We start from the raw sequence: 15,497 nt of genomic DNA on the forward strand, positions 1-15,497 counted from the left end.
CAAATCTTGGCGCGACCCCTCCCCCACTGTGTGTGACCCCGAGTGACCTCTGGGTGACACTGAGTGACCCCTGAGTGACCCCCACAGTGCCACCCCCACCGTGTGACAATTGAGTGACCCCCCTGTCACCCGATGTCACCTGTGTCACCCGCTGTCACCTGTGTCACCTGTGTCACCTGTGTCACCTGTGTCACCCCTGTGTCACCTGTGTCACCTGTGTCACCTGTGTCACCTGTGTCACCCCCTGTGTCACCCAGTGTCACTCGATGTCACCCGGTGTCCCTCCTGTCACCAGTGTCCCCTGGTGTCCCTGGTGTCCCACCAGTCACCCAGTGGGTCACCCCTGGGTCACCCTGTGTCACTCGGTGTCACCGATGCCACCCAGTGTCCCCTGGTGTCCCCACAATGGCGGTGACACAGGGCAGGGACACAGCCCAGTCAGGTCACCCATGTCCCCCTGGTGGCAGGGACACCCCTGGCCCATGGCCTGCTGTGTCACTCGGTGTCACCGATGCCACCCAGTGTCCCCATTGTCCCCACAATGGCAGCAGGGACACAGGAGCCGGGCCATGGCCCCGTGTCACCAATGTCACCCATGTCCCCATGGTGGTGGCGGCAGGGACACAGCACAGCAGTGTCCCGGTGTCCCATGTCCCCCGGTGTCACGGTGGCGGCAGGGACACAGCAGCCGGGCCATAGCCCGGTGTCACTCAGTGTCACTCAGTGTCACTCGGTGTCACCGCTGTCCCCGGTGTCCCCACGGTGGTGGCGGCAGGGACACAGCACCCTGCCCATGGCCGTGCCCAGTGTCACTCAGTGTCACTCGGTGTCACCGCTGTCCCCCGGTGTCCCCACGGTGGCTGCGGCAGGGACACAGCACCCTGCCCATGGCCCGGGCCAGGCTGGTGCTGAAGGCGGCCGAGATCCAGGGGTTGGTGCAGCTGGTCAGGCTGGCCAGGAGCATCAGGATGGTGAACGCGGGCCCTGGGGACATTGGGGACAGTGGGGACACAAGGGGACATTGGGGATTGCGGACATCGGGGACAGTGGGGACATTGGGGACATTGGGGACATTGGGGACATTGGGGACATTGGGGACATTGGGGACATTGGGGACACGGCCGGGATGGGGACACTGGGGGACAGCCACGCACAGGGAGAGCAGAGCCCGGCGTGGGTTGGTGTCACCGTGGGGCTGTCACCCCCCCCATGGCACTGTCACCCCCCTGGCCCCATCCCCATCACTGTGTCCCTGTGTCCCCGTGTTGTCACCCCATCCCCTGTCCCCCTGTCCCTGTGTCCCCCTGTCCCTGTGTCCCTGTCCCCATGTCCCCATCCATGTCCCCATGTCCCCATGTCCCCTGTCCCCATGTAACCCCATGTCCCCATGTCCCCATGTCCCTGTGTCCCCTGTCCCCTCTCACCTTCCGTCGGTGCTCGGGGGTCCCACACGGCCCAGAGCTGCGCGCAGAAGAACGGCGTCCAGCAGAGCACGAACACACCCCGTGTCCCCATGTGTGACCCTGTCCCCATGTCCCTGTGTCCCTGTCCCTGTCCCCATGTCCATGTCCCTGTGTCCCTGTGTCCCCATCCATGTCCCCATGTCCCCAAGTGTCCCCTGTCACCCCCAGGGGTCCCCACGGCCCTGTCCCCTGTCCCCGTGTCCCTGTGTCCCCATGTCCCTGTGTCCCTGTCCCCATGTCCATGTCCATGTGTCCCTGTGTCCCCATGCCCCGCGCACCTTCCGTCGGCGGCCGGGGTCCCCACGGCCCAGAGCAGAACGGCGTCCACGCACCACGCCCAGCACCACGGCCGCCATGCGGTGGCTCTTGGCGCGGGCGCGGCCGAGCCCGCCGGGCCCGCCGGGGCTGCCGCGGAGCGCCCGGGCCACGGCCACGAGCAGCACCCCGAGCAGCAGCGCGGGCGCCACCAGCACGGCCAGCGCCACCCAGGTCACGTAGGCGCGGGCGCCCCAGGGCTGCGCGAACGCCGCCCAGCAGTCGCGCTCGCCCGGCGCCACCTCGCGCTGCCCGAAGATGCCGACCTGCGGCAGCCCGAAGAGCAGCGCCAGCGCCCAGGCCGTGGCCAGCGCGTCCCAGCGGCGGCGGAACCGCGACAGGGCCGAGCGGAACCGGGACAGGGCCGAGCGGAACCGGGACGGGGCCGAGGGGAACCGGGACAGGGCCGAGGGGAACCGGGACGGGGCCGAGGGAACCGGGACAGGGCCGAGCGGAACCGGGACGGGGCCGAGGGGAACCGGGACGGGGCCGGGGAACCGGGACAGTCCCGAGCGGGCGCGGTCGGCGGCCACCCGCCACCACCGCCTGGTGGCATCCGATCCAGCTGTGGTGGCCCCAGATCCAGCTGTGGTGCCCCCGGATCCAGCTGTGGTGGTCCCAGATCCAGCTGTGGTGGTCCCAGAGCCAGGTGTGGTGGTCCCAGAGCCAGCTGTGGTGCCCCGGATCCAGCTGTGGTGGCCCCGGATCCAGCTGTGGTGGTCCCAGAGCCAGGTGTGGTGGTCCCAGAGCCAGCTGTGGCGGTCCCAGATCCAGCTGTGGTGGTCCCGGATCCAGCTGTGGTGGTCCCAGATCCAGCTGTGGTGGCACCGGACCCAGAGTCCTGCATGGTGGCCCCAGAGTCCCCCACGGTGGCCCAGGACCTTTCCATGGTGGCCCCGGTCCCCCTCAGGGTGGCCTGTGACAGGGACCTGGTGGGCATCAGGGGGGACAAAGGGGGTGATGGGGACACTGGGGTGGCACAGAGGGACATTGGGGTGGCATTGGGACCTGGGGACATTGGGGTGGCACAGAGGGACATTGGGGTGGCATTGGGGCTTGGAGATGCACGGTGGGACACTGGGGTGACATGGAAGGACACCGGGCTGCCATTGGGACTTGGTGACACTGGGGACACACGGTGGGACATTGGGGTGATGTGGAAGGACACCGGGCTGCTACTGGGACTTGGGGACACTGGGGTGACATGGAGTGACACTGGGGTGGCATTGGGACTTGGGGACATTGGGGTGACATGGAGGGACACGGGAGTGCCACTTGGGGACATTGGGGAGGGACACCGGGGTGCCACTGGGGCTTGGGGACACTGGGGTGATGTGGAGTGACATTGGGGTGCCATTGGGACTTGGGGACATTGGGGACACATGGAGGGACACTGAGGTGACACTGGGACTTGGTGGCACTGGGGACACACGGTGGGACACCGGGGTGCCACTGGGACTTGGGGACACTTGTGTGACATGGAGGGTTGGGGACACTGGGATGGCACAGGGCCCTGGGGGGACACAGAGGGGACGTGGCAGTGCTGCTGTCCCCGCTGTCCCCGCTGTCCCCTGCTGTCCCTGCTGTCCCCAGGGCTGTCCCCAGCGCTGTCCCGTGTCCCCAGCCCCCGGCAGGTTCCCAGGTGCCATCCCAGGTGTCCCTGCGTCCCTGCGCCCCCGTGTCCCTGCTGCTGTCCCCGTGTCCCCACCGCCAGCAGCCCCTGGCTCCCTGTGTCCCACCCCGGGTGGCCCCCGTGTCCCTGTGTCCCCACCCCCAGCACCCCGAGTGTCCCCCTGGGCCGCTCCCAGTGTCCCCAGTGTCCCCAGGTCCCCGTGTGTCCCCATCTCTGGTGGCCCCGCTGTCCCCAGTCCCCCTCCGGTGCCACCCCCAGCTCCTGCCACTCCCAGTGTCCCCGTGTCCCCACGTTTGTCCCCGTGTCCTTCCCCGGGTGTCCCCAGTGTCCCCGTGTCCCTGCACCCCATTCCCAACGCCCCCAGTGCCCCCAGTGTCCCCACTTTGTCCCCGTCTCCCGCTGTCCCCAATCCCCCCAGTGTCCCCCTCAGTGTCCCCATGTCCCCCAGTTTGTCCCCGCGCCCCAGTATCGCCGTGTCCCCTGCCCCGTCCCCAGCACCCGGACTGTCCCCGTGTCCTGATGTCCCCATCAATGTCCCCACTTTGTCCCCGTGTCCCGGTGTCCCCAGTGTCTCCAGCGGTGTCCCCGTGTCCCCTGATCCACCCCCAGCACCTGGACTGTCCCTGTGCCCCGGTGTCCCCAGCAGTGTCCCCATTCCCCCCAGTGTCCCCATTCTCCCCAGTGTCCCCGTGTCCCCCAGTTTGTCCCCGTGTTTGTCCCCATGTCCTGGTGTCCCCAGTGCCCGCAGTGTCCCCGTGTCCCCTGATCCACCCCCAGCACCCGGACTGTCCCCGTGTCCCCGCTGTCCCCACCAGTGTCCCCACTTTGTCCCCATGTCCCGGTGTCCCCAGCGGTGTCCCCGTGTCCCCTGATCCACCCCCAGCACCCGGACTGTCCCCCTGTGTCCCCACGGGTGTCCCCTTTGTCCCAATGTCCCCAGTCCCAGTCCCGGTGTCCCGTGTCCCCTGATCCACCCCCAGCACCCGGACTGTCCCCGTGTCCCGCTGCCCCCCCCAGCGCCCCCAGCCCCCACGTCCCGCCGTGTCCCCTGCCTGTCCCTCGCCGTGCCCCGCGCCGTGCCCAGGGGCCGGCAGATGGCCCGGTGCCGGTCCCACGCCATGGCCACGGCCACGTAGGCCGAGGCGAACATGGCGACGCCCTGCAGGTACTTGGTGAGGCGGCAGAGCGGGTCGGGCCCGCGGAACCGGTCCGTGAGGTCCCACAGCAGCTGCGGCAGCACGAGCCCCGCGGCCGCCGCCAGGTCCGCCGCGCTCAGGTGCCGCAGGTAACGGCGCAGCGGCCCGCTGGGCGCGCGGGGGCTGCGCGGGCGGGCGCCGCGAGAGGCGCGAAGCGGAGCGGCAGCGCCAGCAGCACCAGCAGGTTGCTGGACACGGCCAGCAGGAAGAGCAGCGACAGCACCGAGACCTCGGCCACGGCCAGAGCCGCGTCCCGGGGCGGAGCGGGAGTGACCGGCGGGGGCGTCTGCGGGAGGAAACGGGGGAGAAATGGGTCTGGGGGACGTTATAATGGGGGAGAATGGGGAGAAATGGGGTGTAGGGGGAAAGGAATTGGGTCTGGGGGCGTCATAATGGGGGAGAATGGGAGGGAAATGGGGGACAAATGGGGTGTAGGGGACAGAAATTGGGTCTGGGGGTGTCATAATGGGGGAGAATGGGGAGAAAATGGGGATAAATTGGGTCTGGGGGCGTCATAATGGGGGTAAATGGGGGACAAATGGGGTGTAGGGGGAAAGGAATTGGGTCTGGGGGGGGTTATAATGGGGAGAATGGGGATAAATTGAGTCTGGGGGCGTCATAATGGGGGAGAATGGGAGGGAAATGGGGGATAAATGGGGTGTAGGGGACAGAAATTGGGTCTGGGGGTGTCATAATGGGGGAGAATGGGGAGAAAATGGGGATAAATTGGGGTAATGGGGGGTAAATGGGGAGAAATGGGGTGTAAAGGGGACAGAAATTGGGTCTGGGGCGTCATAGGGGAAATGGGGATAAATTGGGTCTGGGGGCGTCATAATGGGGGAGAATGGGGATAAACTGGGTCTGGGGGTGTTGTAATGGGGGTAAATGGGGGGAAATGGGGCTAAATGGGGTCTAGGGGACAAAAATTGGGGAGAATGGGGGGTAAATGGGGGACAAATGGGGTGTAGGGGAAAGGAATTGGGTCTGGGGGTGTCATAATGGGGGGAAATGGGGATAAATTGGGTCTGGGGGTGTTATAATGGGGGTAAATGGGGTCTAGGGGACAGAAATTGGGTCTGGGGGTGTCATAATGGGGAGAATGGGGGGGAAATGGGGGAAATGGGGTCTGGGGGAAAGAAATTGGGTCTGGGGGTCATAATAGGGGGCAAATGGGGGAGAAATGGGGATAAATTGGGTCTGGGGGTGTCATAATGGGGGAGAATGGGGTCTAGGAGACAGAAATTGGGTCTGGGGGGCGTCATAATGGGGATCTAGGGGGGTACATGGGGGGAAATGGGGTCTAGGCGGGAAGAAATTGGGTCTGGGGGGTGTCATAATGGGGGGAAATGGGGATAAATGGGGTCTGGGGGGGGGTCTGGGGGGAGAAAGGGGGAAATGGGGTCTGGGGACAGAAATGGGGGGGAATGGGGGGGAAATGGGGGAGAATGGGGGGAAATGGGGATAAATTGGGTCTGGGGGGTCATAATGGGGCAAATAGGGGAGAAATGGGGAAATTGGGTCTGGGGGTGTCATAATGGGGGAGAATGGGGATCTAGGGTCAGAAATTGGGTCATAATGGGGGGTAAATGGGGTCTAGGGGACAGAAATTGGGTCTGGGGGTGTCATAATGGGGAGAAATGGGGGGGAAATGGGGGGGAAATGGGGGCTGATGGGGGGGGGGTCTGGGGGAAATGTGGATAAGTGGGGAGGAAATGGGGTCTAGGGGACAGAAATGGGGGAAAACGGGGGGGCGTCATAATGGGGGCATCATAACGGGGGAAAATGGGGGGAAATGGGGTGTAGGGGGAAAGGAATTGGGTCTGGGGGTGTCATAATGGGGGTCTAGGGAGGGGAAATGGGGAAATGGGGGGGAAATTGGGTCTGGGGGTGTCCTGGGGAGAATAAATTGAGTCTGGGGGACAGAAATTGGGTCTGGGGGTGTCCCAGGGGTGGGGTGAGGGGGGGGAAATGGGCATAAATTGAGTCTGGGGGTCCCATCATAATGGGGGTCTGGGGGATAAAATGTGGGATCCTGGGGTGGAATTGGGTCTGGGGGGTCTGGAAATGGGGGGAAAATTGGGGGGGGTGTCTGGGGAATCATGGGGCTATCCCAGAGGGGTAAATTCGGGTCTGGGGGCGTAAATTGGGTCTGGGGGTGTCATAAGGGGGGGTAACTTGGGTCTGGGAGAGGTCTGGGGGTGTCCTGGGAGGGTAAATGGGGTCTGGGGGCATAAATTGGGTCTGGGGGTGTCCGGGGGTCTGGGGGTATCCCAGAGGGGTAAATTTGGTCTGGGGTGTCCAAAGGGTGGTAAATTGGGTCTGGGGGTTTCTTAGGGGGGGGTAAATTGGGGCCTGGGTGGGTAAATTGAGTCTGGGGGTGTCCTGGGGGTGAATTGGGGGTGGGGGGGTCTGGGGTGGGGTAAATTTGGTCTGGGGGTGTCATAAGGGGGGGGAATTTGGTCTGGGGGAGGTCTGGGGGTGTCCTGGGAGGGTAAATTGGGTCTGGGGGCGTAAATTGGGTCTGGGGGGGTCTGGGGGTGTCTGGGGGTATCCCTGGGGGCGTAAATTGGGTCTGGGGGTGTCACAAGGGGTTGTAAATCGGGTCTGGGGGGTCGGGGTGGGGGGGGGGGGGGGGGCATAAATTGGGTCTGGGGGTGTCCCAGAGGGGTAAATTGGGTCTGGGGGTGTCGGGGTGGGGTGCAGGGGATCACAGGGCACAAATTGGGTCTGGGGGGTCCCTGGGGTGCAGGGGGTCACAGGGCACAAATTGGGTCTGGGGTGTCCTGGGAGGGTCTGGGGAGGTCTGGGGGGGTCCTGGGGGTGTAAATTGGGTCTGGGGGGGGTCTGGGTCTGGGGTGTAAATTGGGTCTGGGGGAGGGTCTGGGGGCGTAAATTGGGTCTGGGGGTGTCTGGGGGGTCTGGTCTGGGGGTGTCAGGGGTAAATTCGGGTCTGGGGGCGTAAATTGGGTCTGGGGGTGTCCCAGGGCACAAATTGGGTCTGGGGGTGTCCGGGGTGGGGTGCAGGGGGGTCACAGGGCACAAATTGGGTCTGGGGGTGTCCCAGGGGTAAATTGGGTCTGGGGGTGTCCGGGGGGGGGTGCAGGGGGGGTCACAGGGGCAAATTGGGTCTGGGGGTGTCCCAGGGGTGGGGTGCAGGGGGGTCACAGGGCACAAATTGGGTCTGGGGGTGTCCGGGGGGGTCAGGGCAGGCGGGGGAAGGGAGTTGCGGCCGGACCCCTCCCCTCCCCCCCGGTACCTCCATGCCGGGCCGGGGTCGCTCCGCGCTTTGGGTCTGGGGGCGCCGCGCGCGCCGCGGTCCCGGCGGCCGAACTGGGCTCGGACTGGGAGCGCTGGGAGTGACGTCACCGCCGCCGCGGGGGGCCCGCTGGCCCCGAACGGCCCCGAGATCCCGATAAGGAACGGGCCGGGCCGCCCCTCCCCCACCGCCCCTCCCCCACCGCCCCGGGCTGCGGCCGTAATGGGCACGGGGGGGGGAACGGGGGGGAACTGGGGGGACTGGGATGGACTGGGAACAAACTGGGGGGGAACTGGGATGGACTGGGGGGGAACTGGGATGGACTGGGGGGGAACTGGGATGGACTGGGAGGGACTGGGGGGGACTGGGATCAAACTGGAATGGGACAAACTGGGGGGGACTGGGATGGACTGGGGGGGACTGGGAACAAACTGGGGGGGACTGGGGGGAACTGGGATGGACTGGGAGGGACTGGGGGGACTGGGAGGGACTGGGGGGACTGGGAACAAACTGGGGGAACTGGGATCAAACTGGAATGGACTGGGAGGGACTGGGAACAAACTGGGGGAACTGGGATGGACTGGGGGGGACTGGGAGGGACTGGGGGAACTGGGAATGGGACTGGGGGGGACTGGGAATGGGACTGGGAGGGACTGGGACTGGGACTGGGGGGGACTGGGAATGGGACTGGGAGGGACTGGGGGGGACTGGGACCAAACTGGGATCAAACTGGAATGGACTGGGATGGACTGGACTGGGGGGAACTGGGAACAAACTGGGAGGGACTGGGGGGGACTGGGAATGGGACTGGGAGCACTGGGAAGGACTGGGGGGAAACTGGGATCAAACTGGGATCAAACTGGGAGCACTGGGATAGATTGGGAGGGACTGGGGGACACTGGGGGGGGTGACTGGGATAGACTGGGAGCAAACTGGGAGCACTGGGAAGAACTGGGGATACTGGGAGGGACTGGGAGCAGTGGGAGGGGGACTGGGGGGGACTGGGAGCAAACTGGGATGGACTGGGAGCAAACTGGAATGGACTGGGGGGGGAACTGGGAGCACTGGGAAGGCCTGGGGGAGACAGGGAGGGACTGGGACCAAACTGGGAGGAACTGGGAATGGCACTGGGATCGAACTGGGATGGACTGGGGGGGGTGGGGGCGGAAACTGGGCACCCCCCCATAATGACGTCACAGCCTCCATCCCATTATGGTTGATGGTCCGGAACTGGGAGCACTGGGAGGGGTGGGGGAGGGGCGGAATTGGAGAGTTTTGGGGTGGGGGAGGGGCGGAACTGGGGGAGGGGCGGAACTGGGGGAGTTTTGGGGGAATTTGGGGAGGGGAGGGAATTGGGACCCCCCGAACCCCAAAATAAAGAGACGGGAACAGCAGCAGTGCCGTACTGGTTTATTGGCGTTTGTACTGGGAGCACTGGGAGGGACTGGGGGGAACTGGGGGACTGGGGGGGACTGGGGGGGACTGGGAGGGACTGGGATGGACTGGGACCAAACTGGGAGGGACTGGGAGGGACTGGGATGGACTGGGAGGGACTGGGAGGGACTGGGATGGACTGGGATGGACTGGGATGGACTGCGACCAAACTGGGAGGCAACTGGGGATACTGGGAGTGACTGGGAGCACTGGGAGAGGGGCTGGAGTGGACTGGGAGCAAACTGGAATGGCACTGGGATCAAACTGGGATGGCACTGGGACCAAACTGGGAGCGACTGGGAGCAAACTGGGAGGGACTGGGAGGGACTGGGAGGGACTGGGAGCAAACTGGGAGGGACTGGGAGCAAACTGGGAGGGACTGGGAGGGGCACTGGGGATACTGGGAGGGACTGGGACCAAACTGGGATAGACTGGGAGGGGTCCCAGGCGGTTTTTGGGGGCCTCAGGCGGTTCCGGGGGTCTCAGGTGGGGAGGGGTCTCAGGCTGTTTTGGGAGGGGTCTTTGGGAGGGCCTCTCAGGTGTTTTGGGGGTTTGTGGGGGTCCCGGGGGTCCCAGGGTGTTTTGGGGGGTCTGTTTTGGGGGCCAGGGGTTTTGGGAGGGGTCTCAGGCGGTTCCGGGGGTCCCAGGCCGTTTTTGGGGAGGGGTCCCAGGCCGTTTTTGGGGGGTCTCAGGCGGTTTTGGGGGTCCCAGGCTGTTTTGGGGGGTCCCAGGCTGTTTTGGGGAGGGGTCCCAGGCCGTTTTTGGGGGTCCCAGGCGGTTTTGGGGGTCCCAGGCTGTTTTGGGGAGGGGTCCCAGGCCGTTTCTGGGGGGGTCTCAGGCCGTGCCCGCGATCGCCCCCTGCAGGAAGTGCTGCCGCTCCCAGGCGCTCATCAGCGACAGGTGCAGGGGTCTCTGGCACGAGGCGCACGCGGGGCCCAGGGGGGAGTCCCGGGGCAGCCCCAGCGCCCCCCAGCACTCGGACAGCGCCTCTGGGGGGGGACACAGTGAGAGGGGACAGCCCAGTGACCCCCGAGTGACCCCCGAGTGACCCCCGAGTGACCATTGACCATCCCGAGTGACCCCCGAGTGACCCCCGAGTGACCCCCCGGAGTGACCCCCGAGTGACCCCCGAGTGACCCCCGTGACCCCCAGTGACCCCCCCCGGAGTGACCCCCGAGTGACCCCGAGTGACCCCCAGCCCCCCAGCACCGGACCCCTGGGGGGACAGTGACCCCCGAGTGACCCCCGAGTGACCCCCGAGTGACCATTGACCCCCGAGTGACCCCCGAGTGACCCCCGAGTGACCCCCAGTGACCCCCGAGTGACCCCCGAGTGACCCGCCCCCGGTTCTTGGTGTCCCTCCCATGTCCCCCCCATGTCCCAGTGTCTCCCCCCCGTGCCCCCCCCATGTCCCCGTTTCTCCCCCTTGTCCCGGTGCCCCCCCAGTTCCCGGTGCCCCCCCCTTGTCACCCTCAGTGCCCCCTCGTGTCCCTCCCCTTGTCCCAGTGCCCCCCCTTGTCCTGATGCCCCCCCATGTCCCCCCAGTGTCCCCCCATGTCCCCTTTGCCCCCCCATGTCCCTCTGTGTTGCCCCCCAGTTCTTGGTGTCCCGGTTCTTGGTGTCCCCCCATGTCCCCCCCCCAGTGTCTGCCCCCGTGTCCCCCAGTGTTGCCCCCCATGCCCCGTTAGTCCCAGTACCCCCCGTGTCCCCTGTGTCCCCCTCGGTGTCCCCCCCATGTCCCCCTTTCCCCCCCCATGTCCCAGTGCCCCCCATCATGTCCCAGTGCCCCCCATCTCCCTGATGCCCCCCCCCATGTCCTGGTGTCCCCCCATGTCCCCTTTGCCCCCCCATGTCCCCATTTCCCCCCCATGTCCCAGTGCCCCCCAAGTGTCCTCGGTGTCCCCCAATGTCCTGGTGTCCCCCCCATGTCCCAGTGCCCCCTCCCCCATGCCCCTCGGTGTCCCCCTCATGTCCCCTTTGCCCCCCATGCCCCTCGGTGCCCCCCCCGTGCCCCCTGCGCCCCTCCCCCACCTGCCAGCCGCTCCATCATCTCGGGGCTGTGCTGGGGGGTGGGGGCGATGCGCAGCAGCTCCCCCCCCCGCGGCACCGTGGGGGGGTTGATGGCCTGGACGAACATCCCGCGCTCCAGCAGCGCCCGGCTCAGCCGCGTGGCGGCCAGCGCGTCGCCCACCTGCCCCGAAAACGGCCAGAATCAGCCCAAAACCAGCCCCAAACCAGCCCCAAATCGGCCTGAAATCATCCCAAATAGTCACCCTGATATCAGCCAAAACCACCCTGAAATAACCCCAAAATCACCCCAAAACCAGCCCCAAATCGGCCTGAAATCATCCCAAATAGTCACCCTGATATCAGCCAAAATCACCCTGAAATAACCCCAAAATCACCCCAAAATCAGCCCTAAATCGGCCTGAAATCATCCCAAAATAAGCACCCCAAAATCAGCCAGAGTCACCCCAAAATCACCCTGAAATCAGCCAAAATCACCCCAAAATCAGCCCCAAATCCCCAAATCCCAAATAGGCCTGATATCAGCCAAAACCACCCTGAAATAACCCCAAAATCAGCCCCAAATCGGCCTGAAAATCACCCCAAAATCAGCCAAAATCACCCCAAAATGACCCCCCCAGCCCCATCCCACCCCACAGGGACATCCCGCGCTCCAGCAGCGCCCGGCTCAGCCGCGTGGCGGCCAGCGCCGCCCACCTGCCCTGAAAACGGCCAAAATCACCCCAAAATCAGCCCCAAATCGGCCTGAAATCATCCCAAAATAAGCACCCCAAAATCAGCCAGAGTCACCCCAAAATCAGCCTGAAATCAGCCCAAAATCACCCCAAAATCGGCCTGAAATAATCCCAAATAATCACCCCAAAATCACCCTGAAATCACCCCAAAATCAGCCTGAAATCAGCCAAAATCACCCCAAAATCAGCCCCAAATCGGCCTGAAATCATCAGCCCAAAATCACCCTGAAATCAGCCAGAATCACCCCAAAATCACCCCAAAATCACCCCAAAATCAGCCCCAAAATCACCCCAAAATCACCCCAAAATCAGCCCCAAATCAGCCTGAAATAATCCCAAAATAAGCACCCCAAAATCAGCCAGAGTCACCCCAAAATCACCCTGAAATCAGCCAAAATCACCCCAAAATCACCCCCAAAATCAGCCCCAAAATCAGCCCCAAATCAGCCTGAAATCATCACCCCAAAATCACCCTGAAATCACCCTAAAATCAGCCTGAAATAATCCCAAATAATCACCCCAAAATCACCCTAAAATCAGCCTGAAATAATCCCAAAATCATCACCCTAAAATCAGCCAGAATCAGCCCAAAATCAGAAAAAAATCGCCCTAAAATAATCCCCAAATAATCACCCTGAAACAACTCTGAAATCACTGCAAAATCACCCCGAAGTCAGCAAAAATCACCCTAAAATAATCACCCCCAAATCATCCTGAAATCACCCCAAAATCAGCCCCAAATCAGTCTGAAATCATCAGCCCAAAATCAGCCTGAAATCACCCCAAAATCAGCCCAAAATCAGCCTGAAATAATCCCAAATAATCACCCCAAAATCACCCTGAAATCAACCAAAATCACCCCAAAATAGTCACCCACCTGCCCCAAAACCGGTAAAAATCACCCCAAAATCAGCCCCAAATCAGCCTGAAATCATCAGCCTAAAATCACCCTGAAATCACCCCAAAATCAGCCTGAAATAATCCCAAATAATCACCCCAAAATCACCCTGAAATCGCCCCAAAATCAGCCTGAAATAATCCCAGTCACCCCAAAATCAGCCAGAATCACCCCAAAATCACCCTAAAATAATCCCAAAATATCACCCCAAAATCAGCCCCAAATAATCCCAAATAATCACCCCAAAATCAGCCAAAATCACCCTAAAATAATCCTCAAATAATCACCCCAACACTGAAATCACTGCAAAATCATCCCAAAATGAGCCCAGAATCAGCCAAAATCACCCTGAAATCACCCTGAAATCACCCCAAAATCACCCCAAAATCAGCCTGAAATAATCCCAAAATCAGCCTGAAATAATCCCAAAACAATCACCCCAAAATCAGCCAGAATCACCCCAATTTTCACCCCCAAATCCCCCCAACCCCCCACACCCCCAAGCTCCAGAGCGCCCCCTGGTGGTGCTCTGCGCCATTGCACCCGCTCACCCCAAAACTGCCCCAAAACCCCCCAGAACCGCCCCAAACTCCCCCTAAACGACCCCAAATGCTCCCAAATCCCCCCTAAACGACCCCAACCCCCCCAACCCCCCAAATCCCTCGAATCCCCCCAGACTCCCCTTATCCTCCCCCTAAACTCTTCCGAATCCCCCCAAACTCGCCACTCCCAAGCTCCAGAGCGCCCCCCCGGTGGTGCCTCCGCGCCATTGCACCCGCTCGCCCGAAATCCCTTCAAGTTCTCCCCAAAATCCCTCGAAACCCTCCCTAAAATCCCACAAATCCCCCCCCCGAAACTGCCCCAAAATCCCCCCTAAATCGTCCCAAAATTCCCCAAAACCCGCAAACTCCCCCATGCCCCCAAGCTCCAGAACGCCCCCCGGTGGTGCGCTGCGCCATTGCACCCGCTCACCCCAAAATCCTCCCCCAAATCCCCCCCAAAACCCCCTCCAAAACCCCCCAGAACCGCCCCAACTCCCCCTAAACGACCCCAAACCTCCCCTAAATCCCCCAAATCCCCCCCAAAACCCCCCAAACCCCCCATTCCCCCACTCACGGGGGGCACGGGCACGATGTGGCTGGGGGCTGGGCAGCTGGGCACCCCCAAACCCCCAAAGCCCCCCCCCAAAGCCCCCCAAACCCCCCAACCCCCAAACCCCCATTGCCCCACTCACGGGGGGCACGGGCACGATGTGGCTGGGCGCTGGCACCCCCAAGCACCCCCAAACCCCCAAACCCCCAAACCCCCAAACCCCCAAAATCCCCCCAAACACCCCCAAACCCCCAAACCCCCCACTGCCCCAAACCCCGGTCCCGATGTGGCTGGGTGCGGGCACGAAAACCCCTCCAAACCCCCCCTAAACGACCCCAAAACCCCCCAAACTCCCCCACGCCCCCCCCCAAATCCCCCGGTGGTGCCCCCCAACCCGCTCACCCCAAAAACCCCCCCAAACCCCCCCAAACCCCCCAAACCTCCCCCAAACCCCCCAAACCCCCAAACCCCCCCAAACCCCCCATTGCCCCACTCACGGGGGGCACGGGCACGATGTGGCTGGGCTGGCAGCTGGCAGCCCCTCAAACCCCCAAAGGCCCCCAAACCCCCAAACCCCCAAACCCCCGGTGTTTGGCACGGGCGCTGGTGCGAGCGGCGCAGGGCGCCCCCCTCGGGCCCCCCCAGCACCCGCAGCGCCGCCAGTGTTTGGCCCCCCCGAGCACGGCGGGCGGCAGCGCGCCCCAGTGAAGATGAAGCCCGCCGCGAAGCGCCCCGCGGCGTCCACCAGGGCGGCAGCGCCGCTGCCCGCGGCCCGAAGGAGCCCACGGCGCCCAGCGCCTTCCCTGCGGCACGGGGGGGACCCCGAGATCAGCGGGGAGAGCCCCGGACACACAGGGAACCCCCAGACCCTTATGGAGCCCCCAAAACCCGAAGGAAACCCCCAGACCCTTATGGAGCCCCCAAACCCCAAAGGGAACCCCCAGACCCTTATGGGAGACCCTTATGGAGCCCCCAAACCCCCAGACCCTTATGGAGCCCCCAAACCCCAAAGGGAACCCCCAGACCCTTATAGAGATCCCCCAAACCCCCAGACCCTTATGGAGCCCCCCAAACCCCAAAGGGAACCCCCAAACCCTTATGGAGCCCCCCCCAAACCCCCAGACCATTATGGAGCCCCCCAAACCCCAAAGGGAGGACCCCCCAGACCCTTATAGAGATCCCCAAAACCCCCAGACCCCTTATGGAGCCCCCAAAACACTTATGGACCCCCCAAAAACCCCAAAGGGAACCCCCAAACCGTTATGGAGCCCCCAAGCCCCCAGACCCTTATGGAGCCCCCCAAACACTTATGGACCCCCCAAAACCCCAAATGAAACCCCCAGACCCTTATAGAGCCCCCCAATCCCCAAATGAAACCCCCAGACCCTTATGGAGCCCCCCAAACCCCCAGACCCTTATGGAGCCCCCCAAACCCCAAAGGAAACCCC

General features: G+C 63.5%; 2 protein-coding genes across 2 annotated transcripts; both read right to left on the minus strand.

The window, feature by feature from the left end:
* Nucleotides 1-749: 749 nt before the first annotated feature.
* Nucleotides 750-8,024, minus strand: LOC115916907 (vasopressin V2 receptor-like). Its single transcript, XM_030970638.1, has 6 exons — nucleotides 7,864-8,024; nucleotides 4,772-4,893; nucleotides 4,445-4,736; nucleotides 1,768-2,707; nucleotides 1,425-1,523; nucleotides 750-984 (listed from the first exon to the last, which is right to left on the minus strand). The coding sequence occupies exons 1-6, from the start codon at nucleotides 7,867-7,869 to the stop codon at nucleotides 830-832; spliced, it is 1,614 nt and encodes a 537-aa protein (XP_030826498.1). The 5' UTR covers nucleotides 7,870-8,024; the 3' UTR covers nucleotides 750-829.
* A 2,045-nt stretch (nucleotides 8,025-10,069) lies between these two features.
* Nucleotides 10,070-14,222, minus strand: LOC115916908 (5-aminolevulinate synthase, erythroid-specific, mitochondrial-like). The gene is made up of 3 exons (XM_030970639.1): nucleotides 14,195-14,222; nucleotides 11,329-11,488; nucleotides 10,070-10,286 (listed from the first exon to the last, which is right to left on the minus strand). The coding sequence occupies exons 2-3, from the start codon at nucleotides 11,432-11,434 to the stop codon at nucleotides 10,132-10,134; spliced, it is 261 nt and encodes an 86-aa protein (XP_030826499.1). The 5' UTR covers nucleotides 11,435-11,488; nucleotides 14,195-14,222; the 3' UTR covers nucleotides 10,070-10,131.
* Between the last annotated feature and the right edge of the window lie 1,275 nt (nucleotides 14,223-15,497).

The sequence above is a fragment of the Camarhynchus parvulus genome, unplaced genomic scaffold (assembly GCF_901933205.1).
Source record: "Camarhynchus parvulus unplaced genomic scaffold, STF_HiC, whole genome shotgun sequence".
NCBI classification, from domain to species: Eukaryota; Metazoa; Chordata; class Aves; order Passeriformes; family Thraupidae; genus Camarhynchus; species Camarhynchus parvulus.

Excerpts from the sequence above, each read along its gene's own strand:
- LOC115916907 (XM_030970638.1), bottom strand. Across the intron at positions 1,524-1,767 it reads ACGCCGTTCTGCTCTGGGCC|GGTCACACATGGGGACACGG; the intron begins GTGGGGACCCCG and ends ACATGGGGACAG. Across the intron at positions 985-1,424 it reads CCCCCGAGCACCGACGGAAG|GGCCCGCGTTCACCATCCTG; the intron begins GTGAGAGGGGAC and ends CAATGTCCCCAG.
- LOC115916908 (XM_030970639.1), bottom strand. The coding sequence starts at position 11,434 with ATGTTCGTCCAGGCCATCAACCCCCCCACGGTGCCGCGGGGGGGGGAG. Across the intron at positions 10,287-11,328 it reads GATGATGGAGCGGCTGGCAG|AGGCGCTGTCCGAGTGCTGG; the intron begins GTGGGGGAGGGG and ends GTCCCCCCCCAG.